Here is a 14,975-nt window from a genome sequence, read left to right as displayed (position 1 = left end):
TTTTCTGGATTAAAAAAAATGACGTTATAATAAGGAAACTAACTGGCGTTGGATTAGAACGAAGTTGACTCCATTCCTTTTCCTCCCCGTAGTGTGGGCGCTACGAGGAAAGACCTCGGCGAGAACCAGCGAAGCCCGGGCTGCCCTCGCCGTGCGGGCGCACATTTGCTCCTCGCGCCGGTCTGCGCCGGGCGACCGCGGCCGCCTCGGCGTGTGTCCGCGGCTCCCTCCCGCCCTCGCCCGCAGTCCCCCGATCCCGATCCCGGATCTCTGGGTCCACAGCTTGGCTACCTCCCGAGCCGGAGCCGGAGCCGGAGCCGGAGTCGCGGCTGGGCCCGGCCGCCGCGTCACAGGGGGAGGGAACCCGGGGGGGAGGGGGAGGGGCGGTGAGGTCAGCGGCGGCCGCGCGTCCGCGGGCGGCGGGAGCGGCGCATGCGCGGAGCGAGGCCCGTGAGTGGCAGCGGCGGCGCGCGGGGGGCGGGCGAGGGGCCGAGAGTGGGGGAGCGGGCGGGGGCCGTCGAGGCGGCGGTGTGTGGGCGCGACGGCTGCGAGTTGGAGAGGTCTGTGGTGCGGGTCGCCCCGGGGGATCCCCGGCGCGGGCCTCGCGCGACGGCCACGGTCGCGCGGCGTGTGTGTGGGGTCCACGCACACCCGCAAAACTTCCTCCTCCCCTGCTCCGGGAGAGCGAGCGAGCGTGTGTGAGAGAGCGAGTGTGAGGAGCGAGCCGCGGCCCGGCGCCCAGCGCCGCCACTGGAGCAGCTGTCAAAACTTCGCCGCCGCCGCCGCCGCCGCCCGGGCCTGACGGGCCTGACGCGCGGGGGAGGGGCGGCCGGCCGGGGGCGCGACCCCCTCGCCGCCCCCGCCGGGCCCCGCGGCCGGCCCTCCCCGCGCCGGGCCCCTTTCTCCTCCTGCCGCGGGCGGCCCGGGGGAGGGGCCGCGGGCGGAGACCCCGGGGGCCGGCGCCCCTCACGCCGCCCGCCCGCCTGGCTGCCCCGCCCGCCCGCACCCGCCGGCCCCGCCCGCCCCGCACCGCCCGCCCCGCCCGCCGCCCCCCGCCCGGCCCCTGCGCGCGGAGGTGCGCGCGCCCGCGCCGATGTGTGTGAGTGCGTGTCCTGCTCGCTCCATGTTGCCGCCTCTCCCGGTACCTGCTGCTGCTCCCGGGGCTGCGGGAAATGCGAGAGGCTGAGCCGGGGAGGAGGAACCCGAGCAGCAGCAGCGGCGGCGGCGGCGGCCGCGGCGGCGGGAGCCCCCCAGGAGGAGGACCGGGATCCATGTGTCTTTCCTGGTGACTAGGATGTCGTCGGAGGAGGACAAGAGCGTGGAGCAGCCGCAGCCGCCGCCACCACCCCCCGAGGAGCCTGGAGCCCCGGCCCCGAGCCCCGCAGCCGCAGACAAAAGACCTCGGGGCCGGCCTCGCAAAGATGGCGCTTCCCCTTTCCAGAGAGCCAGAAAGAAGTAAGTTGAGTGCGAGGGAGCCAGGCCGGGAGCCAGCGGCGGCGCCGGGCCGGAGCTGTCACCGGGCGCCCGCCCCGCGGCCTCCGCGCCCCGGCGCCCCCCGGCGGGGTGGGGGCGGGGCGGGCCCGCAGGCGGCGGCGGCTCCCGGCCCCGGCCCCGCGCCCCTCGGTAGCCGCCCGCGCCCGGCCTCCCCCGCTCCGCGCCGCCCGCCCGGGCTCCCGCCGGCGCCCGGCTCCGCACACTTTACTTTTCAGTCGGGCCTTTTCACTGGGTCTTCTCCGCGACTCTTCTTTTGGAGAAATTTCTCGTAGCCGCGTCTTGGCCTAGCTGGATCATTGAGAAAACAAGCCCGGAGCGCGCCCAGGTAGTCCCCGGACGGACTCCGGGCGAACCGCCGAGCCGTCGGCGCTCGGGAAACTCTCGGAGCTGTCAAAACGCCCGGGCCAGGTGGTCTCGGGGCGCGGGCTGGGGGCGAGAAGAAAGCGGCCGGGCGAGTGCAGCTTTTGTTTGTCAGCGACTTGCTCCTGGAACTTTTCCTGGTCCCAAACCTGTGTTTTCTTCTTGTGATGATATATTAGGAAGCCATTTGACTTCCTCCCCCCTCCCCCAACACCCAGCACCGCACTCCCGGGCTCCGAAAGCACAACTCCTGTGGGATCCCACAGCTTCGGGGCACGGCCTGCCTAAGTTTTGGAGACGTAGCCAGTGTCCCCTCGTAAGGCAGAATACCAAGAGCACTTATTCGGAGAGAGTGCAGATGTAAATGTCGCTTCCCTCGTAAGTCTTAGCTGTAAGGGGCTTGGGAATAGGGTCGCCTGCCTTTGAGCGTACAGTAGGGCTGGACCCCAGCTTATTAGAGGACCAGAAATGTCTTCTTACAGAACGGTTATTTGACGGCTTTGCTTGTAAATTAAGACACCGTTTTAGTGCCAGCGAACTGCTCGGCTTCTGTGGCTCTCGCGTGTGCCGTGGAAGAACTGTGAATGTCTCTCGAAGTTGTAGAATGGCGTGTGTGCTTACTCATTTCGTGAGATGATATTCTCATTGAACTGTCGGGAGTGGAAGGGTGCGCTGGGACGTGAAGGAAGCCAGCACGTTTATGGATAGGCTGTTTCTTTGGTTCGGGTGCATTCACTTAATAATAGTATTGTTGTTTGGTGATTTGTAGTAAAAATAGTAGCGTGAACTGAGGCATAGCAGAGCTGGGTTGTGGGAACCCATTAAGCTCTTGACTTGAATGTGCTCTTTTCTTGCCCCGCTGTCCTTTTACTATGAAAATGATTCAGGGCCTTCAACTTGCCTCCATATTTTATTGCCAGCTCTTACCTAGCTCTGATAATCGTGAGGGAAGCAAGTACAGGATGTGTGTACATTATTACATTAGCTTCTTCGTGATACAAAGTTAGGACTTATTTATTATGCCACTTGCGTTGTAATACAGTGGCAAGTATAAAATGCCCTTATTCTATATTAACTGAAATTTGTAGAAGGAAGTGGAGGTTTAAGTAATTTTTAGACATGTAAGCCACTTTTTTTTGCATCCTTTAAAGCAACTCAGGACAAGCCATATTGGGGTTTTACCTTGATTGCCTCCCATTTCACTATTTGCAAAGCATTTCATCTCTTACTGAACATTAATTTGCAAGTATTGTTTTAAATTTGCATTTGAATTCTTACTCCAGAAAGATTAGATCTATGTTGTCACACCCCACACCCCATACTCCTGTAAGGGCGTGCTTGTGCACGCGCACACGCGCACACTCGCACGCGCACACTCGCACACACCCTACTTTTGAAATGAGCTCATTTGTATTAGTGCAGCTCCTGAGTGCACTGGACGATTAGGGTATTGCCACTTTATTATTTTAATTCTGAATCTCATATGAAGAAATAGGTAGCCTTTGGAGAAGATAAAAAATTTCTGCTGAATAACAGTATAATCTAACTATGAAAAATCAAAACTTTTGGAAATATTTAGAACAAATGTAAGTCTGTAGAGAGCTTTTTCTTTTAGATTTGAAAACTAGTACTGCTTTCTTTATAGGAAATTAAAGTCTACTGGTAAATTTGACGGGTCTAAACTTTTTAGAGCTTTTTTTTGAAATTGTGTCTTTTGAAGGGAATGGAATCTCCAGTTGTTTTTAGAAACATGTAAATGGAAACTAACATATGAATTGGAAAGCAAAGAGAAGGTTTTTGAATTGTGTATCTCTATACTGTATAAGAATCCATGCAGAAAAGACCCTGTAGTTGGACAGTAAAGACCCTGAAAGTGAAACTTATGTATAACCAATGTAAATTAGGTTTGTAACCAGTGAAATTATGTGAAATTGCAAATAATTCACCTGAGAAATGAAAATTAATCTTCTTTGCTAAATACCATAGAGATATTTTAAGTTGCTAATGTTACTTAGATGTTCATTAACTTAGTGAGTTACATTAAGTAGAGAAGATGCCTTTTTTTTTTTTTTTCTGGACGAAGTCTTGCTCTGTAGCCCAGGCTGTAGTGCAGTGGTATGATCTCGGCTCACCACAACCTCTGCCTCCTGTATTCAAGCGATTCTCCTTCCTCAGCCTCCAGAGTAGCTGGGATTACAGGTGTGCGCCATCGCACCTAGCTAATTTTTTATATTTTTAGTAGAGACAGGGTTTCACCATGTTGGCCAGGCTGGTCTTGAACCCCCGACCTCAGGTAATCCACTCTCCTCAGCCTCCCAAAGTGCCAGGATTACAGGCGTGAGCCACCGCACCCTGCTGAGAAGATGCCTTTTGACAATGAAGTGGATTTATGTATTTATCTTTGGCTTAAAAAAACATGCACCACCAATTACACTTTCCTCAAGTTTAAATTTTTAATAATTAGGTAAATAAAGCATTTTCTTGTCTTATAGTGTTAGCTAGATTGTTTTTGTGTATTTTGTCATGAATAAAAAGCATAGCTATATAGTTACTGCTTTTACATTAACTATAAATATCTTAAAATGTTACTACCTAAAATCAAGAAACTTGAACTGAAGCTGTTAATCTTAGAGTTGGAAAAGTAAATACATAGAGGTTTCCTATTGTACAAATGTCAAGTGGCACAGTGAAATTTACATTCATTTCAAAATTTTCCTTAACTGTAAAAAGTATCAAATTATTTGATAATTTGGAGTAGTTCATCATCTTTATCAGAGGCACAGGTCTTAACCATTGGCAGGCCTCTGTCAGAATATGCACATATTAAAGATCTGATTATTTTTGTGTTAATGTTAAAAAATTTTTCTGAAGCTTTTTTCTTATTTTTTCCATCCTTACACTGTAAATTCACATTACCAAGTTGGGAAGCCAAAGAAACATTCTACTCTACTATGTTTCTTACCAGTTCATGAAAGTTGATGTTAGAAATGGGTGTGGGTGTGGGGGATGGGGGTGGTTGTACAGAAGCAGCAGGTGGTAGGGATAGGATTTCTGAAGCACTATCCTTGGCCTTTTTTGAGTAAACTCTTTATACCCTGAACCACTTTCTTTTCAGAGGGCAATTGCTATTATTAGAGAGCCACCTTAAGCATTATTGTTGTAGAAAAATTAGGCACAACCAGTGATTGTCATTACAAGGACCAGCAAAAATGGCTAGGTTGCTACTCTGTATTTGTAACGCCCTTCCCCCAACAAAATTTCTCCTTTTCATAGCTGTGAATTTGAAATAAGTGATAGAAAACTGTACTGCATTACAATATATACCATTTAATAAAACAAGTTTATAGTTGAGAGATAGCACTATTATTTATGCTTTTTGAGATAATGCAAATTTGTAATTTTTATGACAGCAATTCTTAATAATTTATTGTCCAAGAGATCTGATAAAATTTTTGATAGTTATTGGTCTCTGGGACTCAATAGGCACTGAAATGTTTTAATTCAGTTGAAAAGTTGATTCAGGATTGCTACCCTTTCTTACCTGTTAGGAGGTTGTTGTTTAACCTGACCTGAAATTCCCATGAATAAGAACCTGTTTTTTTTCTTTTTTTTTTTTTTGACAGAGTCTTGCTCTGCCACCCAGGCTGGAGTGCAGTGGTGCGATCTTGGCTCGCTGCAACTTCTGCCTCCCAGGTTCAAGCGATTCTCCTGTCTCAGCCTCCCAAGTAGCTGGAGTAGCTGGGACTGCAGGCACGTACTACCATGCCTGACTAATTTTTGTATTTTTAGTAGAGACGGGGTTTCACCCTGTTAGCCAGGATGGTCTCAATCTCTTGACCTCGTGATCTGCCTGCCTGGGCCTCTCAAAGTGCTGGGATTACAGACATGAGACACCGCACCTGGCCCAGGGAATTTCTAATATTTGAGAAGATGTTATTTTTAGTCTATTATACAAATTTATATATTGTTTACTAATATATAAATTTACATATTAGTTACTAATATGTAAACTTACCAATTTACATATTGGTTACTAATATGTAAACTTACCAATTTACATATTGGTTACTAATATGTAAACTTGATAAACATGGATTTCCATGGAAATTTAAAAGTATCACAACAATTTGTTTTCCCATTCTGACACTTGTGATTTATTACATTTTCGTACTATTTCAGTTAATTCCATAATGCCAGAATTGTTGTCAATTTGCCAAGTGACAAGCCACACTGCTTCCTCTCATTCCTCTGTTCCGCAGAACTGCAAAGTTTCCCAGACCACAGTCATGTTTCTCTGGGTAGATAGTGGTTGTCCAACTCTGTAAACTTAAGTCACTTTAAGTTTATGATGGAGGGGCTTCGTGAAACTTCATTGACCTTCCAAGGTGAAAATTGGTCAGTTTCCAGTTATAAAGGACATTAAGGATGGGTGTGGTGGCTGATATATGTAATCCCAGCACTTTTGGGAGACTGAGTCAGGAGGATCACTTAATCCTCATTTAAAAGGAGTTTGAGACCAGCCTGGGCAACAAAGTGAGGCCTTGTCTCTACAAAAAAATTAGCTGGGTGTGGTGGTAGGCACCTGTAGTCCCAACTACTCTGGAGACTCAGCTGAGAGAAGATTGTGTGAGGCTTGGAGGTTGAGGCTGCAGTGAACGGACATCACACCACTACACTCTAGTCAGGTGACAGAGCAAGACTCTCTAAATAAATAAATAAATAGGAACATTAGATGGTGTCTCTGCACTCTTGCCTGGTGGGGACGTGTTAGATACCCTCGTTAGGTTGTGATTTAGTTTTTAATCTGTGAGATGTTTGGGCCAAACAATTTTTAGCTGCCATGGAATAAACTTTCCAGTCAGCGTGTGAGTTTGTGTTTGCCTTTACTTTTTTTTTTCTATATTGTTTTGGTCCATTTTTATCTTTTAATTTCAGAAAGCTGATTAATCTCTTCCTTTTCTCTTTAAAAATTTTCTTTATCATGTTTGTGCCACAGTGGTTATTTTGAGAACTTGTTGGCAGGATAAGTGGCAAAAGTTATGAAGTAGAATAGAGATGATTTCTGTTTTTTTTTTTTTTTTCTTTTTTTTGAGACAGTCTCACTCTCTTGCCTAGTCTGGAGTGCAGTGGCGTGATCCTGGCTCACTGCGGCTGCCGCCCTCCGGATTCAAGCGATTCACCTGACTCAGCCTCCCAAAAAGCTGGGATTACAGGCGCATGCCACCACACCCAGCTAATTTTTGTGTTTTTAGTAGAGATGGGTGTTCACCATGTTGGCCAGGCTGGTCTCAGACTCCTGACCTCAGGTGATCTGCCTGCCTCGGCACTCCCAAAGTGCTGGGATTACAGACGTGAGCCACCACGCCCGGCTGAGATTATTTCTTTTTTTATTATAGCCATTGCTTGTAGATATATGCTGGTGGTTATCTGTGAAAATGTAATAGAAAGGCCAGGCACGGTGGCTCACACCTGTAATCCCAGCACTTTGGGAGGCTGAGGTGGGCGGATCACAAGGTCAGGAGTGGGAGACCAGCCTGGCCAATATGGTGAAACCCCGTCTCTACCAAAAATACAAAAATTAGCTGGGCGTGGTGGCGGGCACCTATAGTCCCAGTGACTCGGGAGGCTGAGGCAGGAGAATCGCTTGAACCTAGGAGGCAGAGGTTGCAGTGAGCTGAGATCGTGCTGTCGCACACCAGCCTGGGCGACAGAGTGAGACTCCGTCTCAAAAAGAAAAAAAAAAAAGTAATAGACCAATCTTGAATTTATAATTGGAAGTGTTGATCCCTTTATTTGCAGAATTTGAAGGACTTAAGAGCACAAGTTGAGAGAAACAAATGACACAGCTCTTTTTGCACTTTGTAATATTCTAGAAAAAGCCTCAGGTAAAAGGAAAATTGTTTCACTTTGTTTCTGCTGTTAATTTTGTGATGGCAGTAACTACATATGATCTACAAGTGTAAAATTGTTTAACAAGTCTTAAGTTTTCTATACTTCTATGTAACTTTTTAGATCTTTCATTTGGTACATGTTATTTAAAGAGCTACAAAGTGCTAAATATGTCCTGGGATGAACAATCAACCCTGGAAGATTTATTGTGGGCTAGGGGGGTGCTCAAAGATTTGGAGGAAGTAGTATTTGAATTAGACCTTGAAGGATTGGTGGGATTTAGCCAAGTAGAATGACAAGAAAATGAGCGTGTGAGGGAGCAATGTGAATGAAATTATTGAGGGAAGGAGGTGTAAAAGGTGGGGTGGCTTGTGACTGTGTGACTAGAACAGAGGCTGCGTGTAGTGGTGAGGCCAAGCTGTGATAGTTCTTGAATGCCAGACTCATGAGTTTGGGCTTTATCCTGTAGTCCAGGAGTTATAAACTGTTTACAGGGAGCAGGTAAGCAATTTAAATGAACAGTAGGCTGCTTCTAAGAATCTGAATGACAACTGACACTTTAGACCTTGGGTTGGGGAGAAAATGGGAAATAAAAACAGCCTTGGGGAAGTCTAGGAGTCCTTATGCCCTGCTTAAGGTGAAACTGATACAGAATTCTGGCTGATGGTTGCTATTTGAGATGCTGTTTCTAGATTTTTCAAGAGGGCGGAAACTTGGATTTTTATGATTTTTTTTTTTCTTTTTTGAGATGGAGTTTTACTCTTGTTGCCCAGGCTAGAGTGCAATGGTGTGATCTCGGCTCACTGCAACCTCTGCCTCCCGGGTACAAGTGATTCTCCTTCCTTAGCCTCCTGAGTAGCCAGGATTACAGGCGCCCACCACCATGCCCGGCTAGTTGTTTTTTTTTTTTTTTTTTTTTGTATTTTTAGTAGAGACGGGGTTTCACCATGTTGGCCAGGCTGGTCTCGAACTCCTGACCTCAGGTGATCCACCTGCCTCAGCCTCCCAAAATGCTGGGATTACAGGCATGAGCCACCGCACCCAGCCCTTTTTATGATTTTTAAACTTGGATTTTAAGTGTTTTTCATTAATTAGAATCTAAAACGGTATTTGCGCCTACACTTTGTAATCTGCGGACCACCAGGGGACTACAGGTCTCAATCTCTGCTTTATGCCCGGTTATTTTATTTTTTAAATGAAAGTTTTCAAAGCAGGTATTTACAGTATTCTTGAGGATAGGAACCTTACTAAATTACTTTGTATTCTGTTTAGCATTTATGCATTTGAATGTAGGCACTCAAATACTTGGTGATTTAATGATGCCTATTATTAAAAAAACACTGTGGTAATAATATGGAGACAGGAGTTACCTGGAGGCAGAGATAATAGGCTGTTACAATAGTTGTAGTGTGAGAGATCAAGCCAAAGCATAGAATGTTGGTAGTGCGAATGGGGAGGAAGATTCCAGTCACTGCAAAGGAGGAATTCGGCAGTTTCTGGCATAGATGTTGTAGCAGGCATCCAAATAGATTGGATGCCTGCTAAGCATTCGGGGAAGTAGGACTGGAGTTGAGGAATCGATTAGGATAAGTATTTAAAGATGTGACTTAACATGTAATCACTGAGAATATGGCGTATGGGAATTAGTAAAGGATTAGGATGCTTTGTTGCCCTTAGGAGATAGGGGACCAGTTATACCCGGAAAAACAAGAAAGGAAATCAGAATATATTCTCATTACAAATGGACAACATATACATAAAAGATGCTCATGGCAGCAGTATTAGTAGTAGAGAAAAGTTGGCAACAACAAAGTATGCATCAATGGACTACCATGCAGTTTTAAATCAAGACATAGAGATAGATCTGTGGGCCCTGAAGTGGGAGAATGTCTATGATACATTGTTGAACTAGAGAAAAACCTTTCCAAAAGTTGTAAAGCAGTAAGTTTAGCAGTAACTTTATTTTGTGAAAAGCACATAAACCCAAACTGTGTGTATATTTTGTGCATATAAAAAGATTGGGAAGAATACATAATAAATATTAATACTCTGGGGGCCGGGCGCAGTGGCTAACGCCTGTAATCCCAGCACTTTGGGAGGCCAGGAGGGTGAGTCACGAGGTCAGGAGTTCAAGACCAGCCTGGCCAAGATGGTGAAACCCCGTCTCTACTAAAACTACAAAAATTAGCCAGTCATGGTGGCAGGCGCCTGTAATTCCAGCTACTCGGGAGGCTGAGGCAGGAGAATTGCTTGAACCTGGGTGGCAGAGTTTGCAGTGAGCTGAAATCGTGCCATTGCACTCCAGCCTGGGCGACAGAGTGAGACTCTGTCTCAAAAAAACAAAACAAAACAAAACAAAACAAAACTCTGGGGAGTATATTCTTTCAGTATACATTTATGCATTTAAAAAAAGAAAAAAGCTTAATACTTCAGAAATGGTAAATCATTTGACAAATGAGAAAACCAAATTCTGGGGGCATCACTGATTATAGAGCCTAGACCTTCTGGATTCAAGTCTAGGTTGTACTACATATTAGCTGTTTGACCTTGGGCAAGTTACTTAAATTTTTTGTGCTATGGTTGCCTCACCTGTAGAGAGGACGTAATAATACACCTAATTTAGGATTGTTATGAATTTATATATATGTGTAGAATTTAGAACAGTTTCTCGCATAGACTAAGTCCTGTTAAGAGGTGCTGTTGTAAGGATTTAACTACTGTTGTTACTGTCATTGCCACTAATCATGAATTATCAATCAGTTGCCTGTTATAAACTATTTAGAGACAGAAGTGATTAGAAACCAAACTCACTCCAAAAATGCCATGATATAAGGCTGGGTATGTTGGCTCACACCTGTAATCCCAGTGCTTTGGGAAGCAAAGGTGGGAGGATTGCTTAAGTCTAGGCGTTAGAGACCAGCCTGGGCAACATAGTGAGATCCCCATCTCTACAAAAAATTAAAAATAGCTGGATGCGGTGGTATGCACTTGTAGCTCCAGTTACTTGGGAGGCTGAGATGGGAGGATTGCTTGAGCCCAGGAGTTGGAGGCTACAGTGAGCTGTGATCATGCCACTGCACTCCAGGCTGGGTGACAGAGCGAGACCCTATCTCCCAAAAAAAGAAAAACAAAAAAACTATGACATAAAATAATGCAGTTGTTATTGGAGGCGGGGATAGTGGGGTGGCAAAGATTTTCTTTGTACGCAGATGTCCCCAATAAATAGAAGAAAGATTTTTAAAAAGCTAGGTCAGCAGAAATCTCTATGAAATGTTTTTCATTATGAGCAATACACGAAAAACAGTCAAAGCAATTCCCTAGGAGTTGTATATGTAGTAATATTATTCCAAAGTTTTTTATTGCTCAAACTTTTAAATGTTGTTAGAGTAGATTTTTACATATTATAACTCTACTGGCTAGGGTTTTATTAGTAGGCCTCCCTCAGTGAGACTTGTTTTAGGTGGTTTTAAAATGATTTCTTACATCTTTTATCCTCGGTCACTTTAAATCTTTACACCTTATTGTAATCGATTTACATTAGAAGCAGCATACTTGATGGTCTCAGTGAAGTCTGTGTGGTGGTGTTCTTTTAGTGGAGCCTAGCAAAAAAAGAATTTCCTTGATTTCCTGATCTTTGGGATTCTAGTCATATGGACCACATTTGGAATAAGCACATAGTTGAATATAAAATGACAAAATGAAACATAACCATATTCTTAAAGTTCTCATCATTGAATTGTTCTACCATAGTTGAAGTGTTTGGTCAGTATGGCCAAGTGTTTGTTTGTTTTTGAGACGGAGTTTCGCTCTTGTCACCCTGGCTGGAGTGCAGTGGCACGATCTCGGCTTACTGCAACCTCTGCCTCCCTGGTTCCAGCGATTCTCCTTCCTCAGACCCCGGAGTAGCTGAGAGTACAGGCGCCCCGCCACCACGCCTGGCTAATTTTTCTATTTTTAATGGAGATGGGGTTTCACCATGTTGGCCAGGCTGGTCTCGAACTTCTGACCTCAGGTGATCCACCCACCTTGGCCTTCCAAAGTGCAGGGATTACTGGTGTGAGCCACTGTGCCTGGCCCTAAGTGTTTCTTATATTAGACTTTCATACTTATAGAGTTGTAGAATATTAGAACTATTAATAGGTGAGAATTCAAGAAGATTGAGTCTAATCCCTCATTTTATAGATAACTGAGCCCCAGAGAGATTATGGAATACTAGAAGTCATATATTAAGGTGTTACTTTTACAGTAAATAAAGGAGATGGTAGTCTACTGTATTGGTGTAGACCCATAGTAAATCATGCCTATGGGTATTCATGCTATTGTATAGTCATCTCTCTTTGTAGCTCGCCTAGCCCTGTGACTCACTTTAACCAGTAGAACATAGCAAAAATGACACTTTGCTATTTTTGGGTACAAGCCTTGAGCATGTCAGGCAGCTTCTACTTTTGTACTCTTGGGAGCTCTGAGTTGCTGCCGTGCAAGAAGCTGTCATACCTTGCTGGAGAGATGATGTGGAGAGGAAGAGATTCCAGGACTATATGGAAAGAGGGAGGCCTAACTATCTCAGTGTCCTAGCTGCCTTCAGCCCTTAGTTGACTTGCCTGTTGAATACAGACACAAAAGTGATTAGTAAGATTAGCGAAGGGGCCGGCGTAGGGGCTTATGACTGTGCAGTCCCAGCACTCTGGGAGGCCAAGGCATGTGGAACACTTGAGCCCAGGAGTTCAAGACCAGCCCGGGCAATATAGCAAGACACTGTCTCTACAAAAAAATACAGAAATTAGCTGAGTGTGGTGGCATGTCTCTGTAGTCCTAGCTACTTAGGAGGCTGAGGTGGGAGGATTGGTCAAGCCCAGGAGGGTGAGGCTGCAGTGAACCATTATCTTGCCATTGCACTCCAGCCTGGGCGACAGAGTGAAACCTCGTTTCTCTCTCTCACACACAAAAAAAAGATTAACAGAGGAACCACCTAGCTAAGCTCAGTCCAGGTTACGAAATCATAAATAAGTAAAATGCTGGTTGTTTTAATCTGTTTTGCTGGAAGCAGATAGTTTTCTGAATTAAGGGACTCTAAGAACAAAGAGTATTTGGAGCTGGGTGTGGTAGTACATGCCTTTAGTCCCAGCTACTTAGGAGGTTGAGGTGGGAGGATCACTTGAGCAGAGGAGTTGGAGGCTGCAGTGAGCTATGATCCTGCAACTGCACCCCACCCAGCCTGGGTGACAGAACAATACCCAGTCTCAGAAAAAAAAAATGTATTTGGGATACGAGTGATAAAAATCATTATTTTCCATCCTCTTTTACTGAAATAGTTAAATGAAGTTGCTCCTTAACCTTGCCCTTTATTTTTCTAAAGTATTTTGAAATACAGATTTTTATTATTGAGGACTTTAAATAGTATTTAAAAATGGAATTGTCCCAGTGTAGATTGGGCTATAGTTAGGTCATACAGAATAGAAAGATAAAACAATTATGAATATCAACCCTAAAAAGGATATAGTTTATTTATTTATTTATTTTTGTTGACTTGTACAGAGATCTTTATATATTTGAGCATCCTGGACTCTTGACAGAAGAACTGATTTCTGTTTCTGGGCCAATTCTTAACAGCCGGGTATATCAGTAAGGACTAGGTTTGTCTTTATGTGATTGAAAACCCCTTAATGACTTGAACAGGAGTGTTTATTTCTGTTTCACTTCAAAATCTGGAGGGTAGGTACTGAGGCTGGTATTGTCCCTCTACACTGCAAAATCATCAGGAGTGTCTCCCTTTATCTAACTTCTCAGACATTTCTAGGTTGTGGCCTTTGCCCTAAGATTCCTTGATGGCTACTAAAGTCCCAATTACATTACATGCATGTCCCATGAAGCAAAATACAGAAAGGAGTCCAAGGGCACACAGCCTCCTCCTTTGAAGAAATATTGTATGTTTTCTCTTACATATAATTGGCTAGAACTATCACAGAGTTCACATGGCTACCTGTAGCTGCAAGGGAGGCTGGGAATGTAGTTTGTTTGTTTTTTGAGACAGAGTCTCGCTCTGTCATGCAGGCTGGAGTGCAATGACACGATTTTGGCTCACTGCAACCTCCGCCTCTCGGGTTCAAGCGATTCTCCTGCCTTAGCCTCCCAAGTAGCTGGGATTACAGGCATGCACCACCAAGCCTGGCTAATTTTTGTATTTTTATTAGAGACAGGGTTTCACCATGTTGGTCAGGTTGGTACGAACTCCTGACCTCTGGTGATCCACCTGCTTTGGCCTCCCAAAGTTTTGGAATTACAGGCGTGAGCCACCGCACCCGGCTGGGAATGTAGTTTTTTTTTCTTTTTTTCTTTTTTTTTTTTTTTGAGACGAGGAGAGTCTCGCTCTGTTGCCCAGGCTGGAGTGCATTGGTGTGATCTCGGCTCGCTGTAAGCTCTGCCTCCCGGGTTCATGCCATTCTCCTGCCTCCACCTCCTGAGTAGCTGGGACTACAGGCCACCATGCCTGGCTAATTTTTTGTATTTTTATTAGAGACGGGGTTTCACCGTGTTAGCCAGGTTGATCTTGATCTCCTGACCTCGTGATCTGCCTGCCTTGGCCTTCCAAAGTGCTGAGATTATAGGCGTGAGCCACTGCGCCTGGTTGGGAATGTAGTTTTTTTAGATGAGTACCTTGCTACTTAGAATAGGTTCAAAGTCTGGTTACTGATGGTGGGAATAAATATTACAGAAATAGCCAGTAAATAGTCTTTACCACTTTGAGCAATTGGTTTATCACCATAGGCCTAATTTTCTCACGTGTGAGAATCATGATACTGAAGTTCTTGCGATGGCAGATAATTTCATGTTGAGGCCCGGTTGATTGGTAGTGACTGCTTTCAACAATGCTTTGTTGAATCCTGAGCCCCCAGGGTTTTCTTTTTTTTTCTTTTTGAGACAGAGTCTTGCTCTGTCGCGTGGCTGGAGTGCAGTGATGCGATCTTGGCTCACTGCAACCTCTGCCTCCTGGGTTCAAGCGATTCTCGTGCCTCAGCCTCCCTAGTAGCTGTGATTACACGCATCTGCCACCACGCCTGGCTAATTTTTTTTTTTTTTTTTTTTTTTTTTTTTTTTTTTTTTTTTAGTAGAGACCGGGTTTTGCCGTGTTGGCCAGGCTGGTCTCGAAATACTGACCTCAGGTGATCCACTTGCCTTGTCCTCCCAAAGTGCTGGGATTACAGGTGTGAGCCACTGCGCCCAGCCCTAAGCCT

At 45.6% G+C, this 14,975-nt stretch overlaps 1 protein-coding gene across 6 annotated transcripts in view; it reads left to right on the top strand.

The window, feature by feature from the left end:
• The first annotated feature begins 478 nt into the window (after nucleotides 1–478).
• Nucleotides 479–14,975, top strand: part of KMT2C (lysine methyltransferase 2C) — a 301,574-nt gene continuing 287,077 nt past the window's right edge. For 2 of the 6 annotated variants that reach the window (XM_034965305.3, XM_034965304.3), the window contains exon 1: nucleotides 1,060–1,455. In XM_034965305.3, coding sequence (XP_034821196.2) covers nucleotides 1,295–1,455 — 161 coding nt within the window. In that variant the 5' untranslated portion in view covers nucleotides 1,060–1,294. Of the gene's footprint in view, nucleotides 561–1,040; nucleotides 1,456–14,975 lie in introns of those variants that run through there. The other 4 variants (XM_034965306.4, XM_063606428.1, XM_063606427.1 and 1 more) reach the window with 3 other exon arrangements.

The sequence above is a fragment of the Pan paniscus genome, chromosome 6 (genome assembly GCF_029289425.2).
Source record: "Pan paniscus chromosome 6, NHGRI_mPanPan1-v2.0_pri, whole genome shotgun sequence".
In the NCBI taxonomy this organism is placed as follows: Eukaryota; Metazoa; Chordata; class Mammalia; order Primates; family Hominidae; genus Pan; species Pan paniscus.
This window is presented reverse-complemented; position numbering and strand designations above follow the sequence as displayed.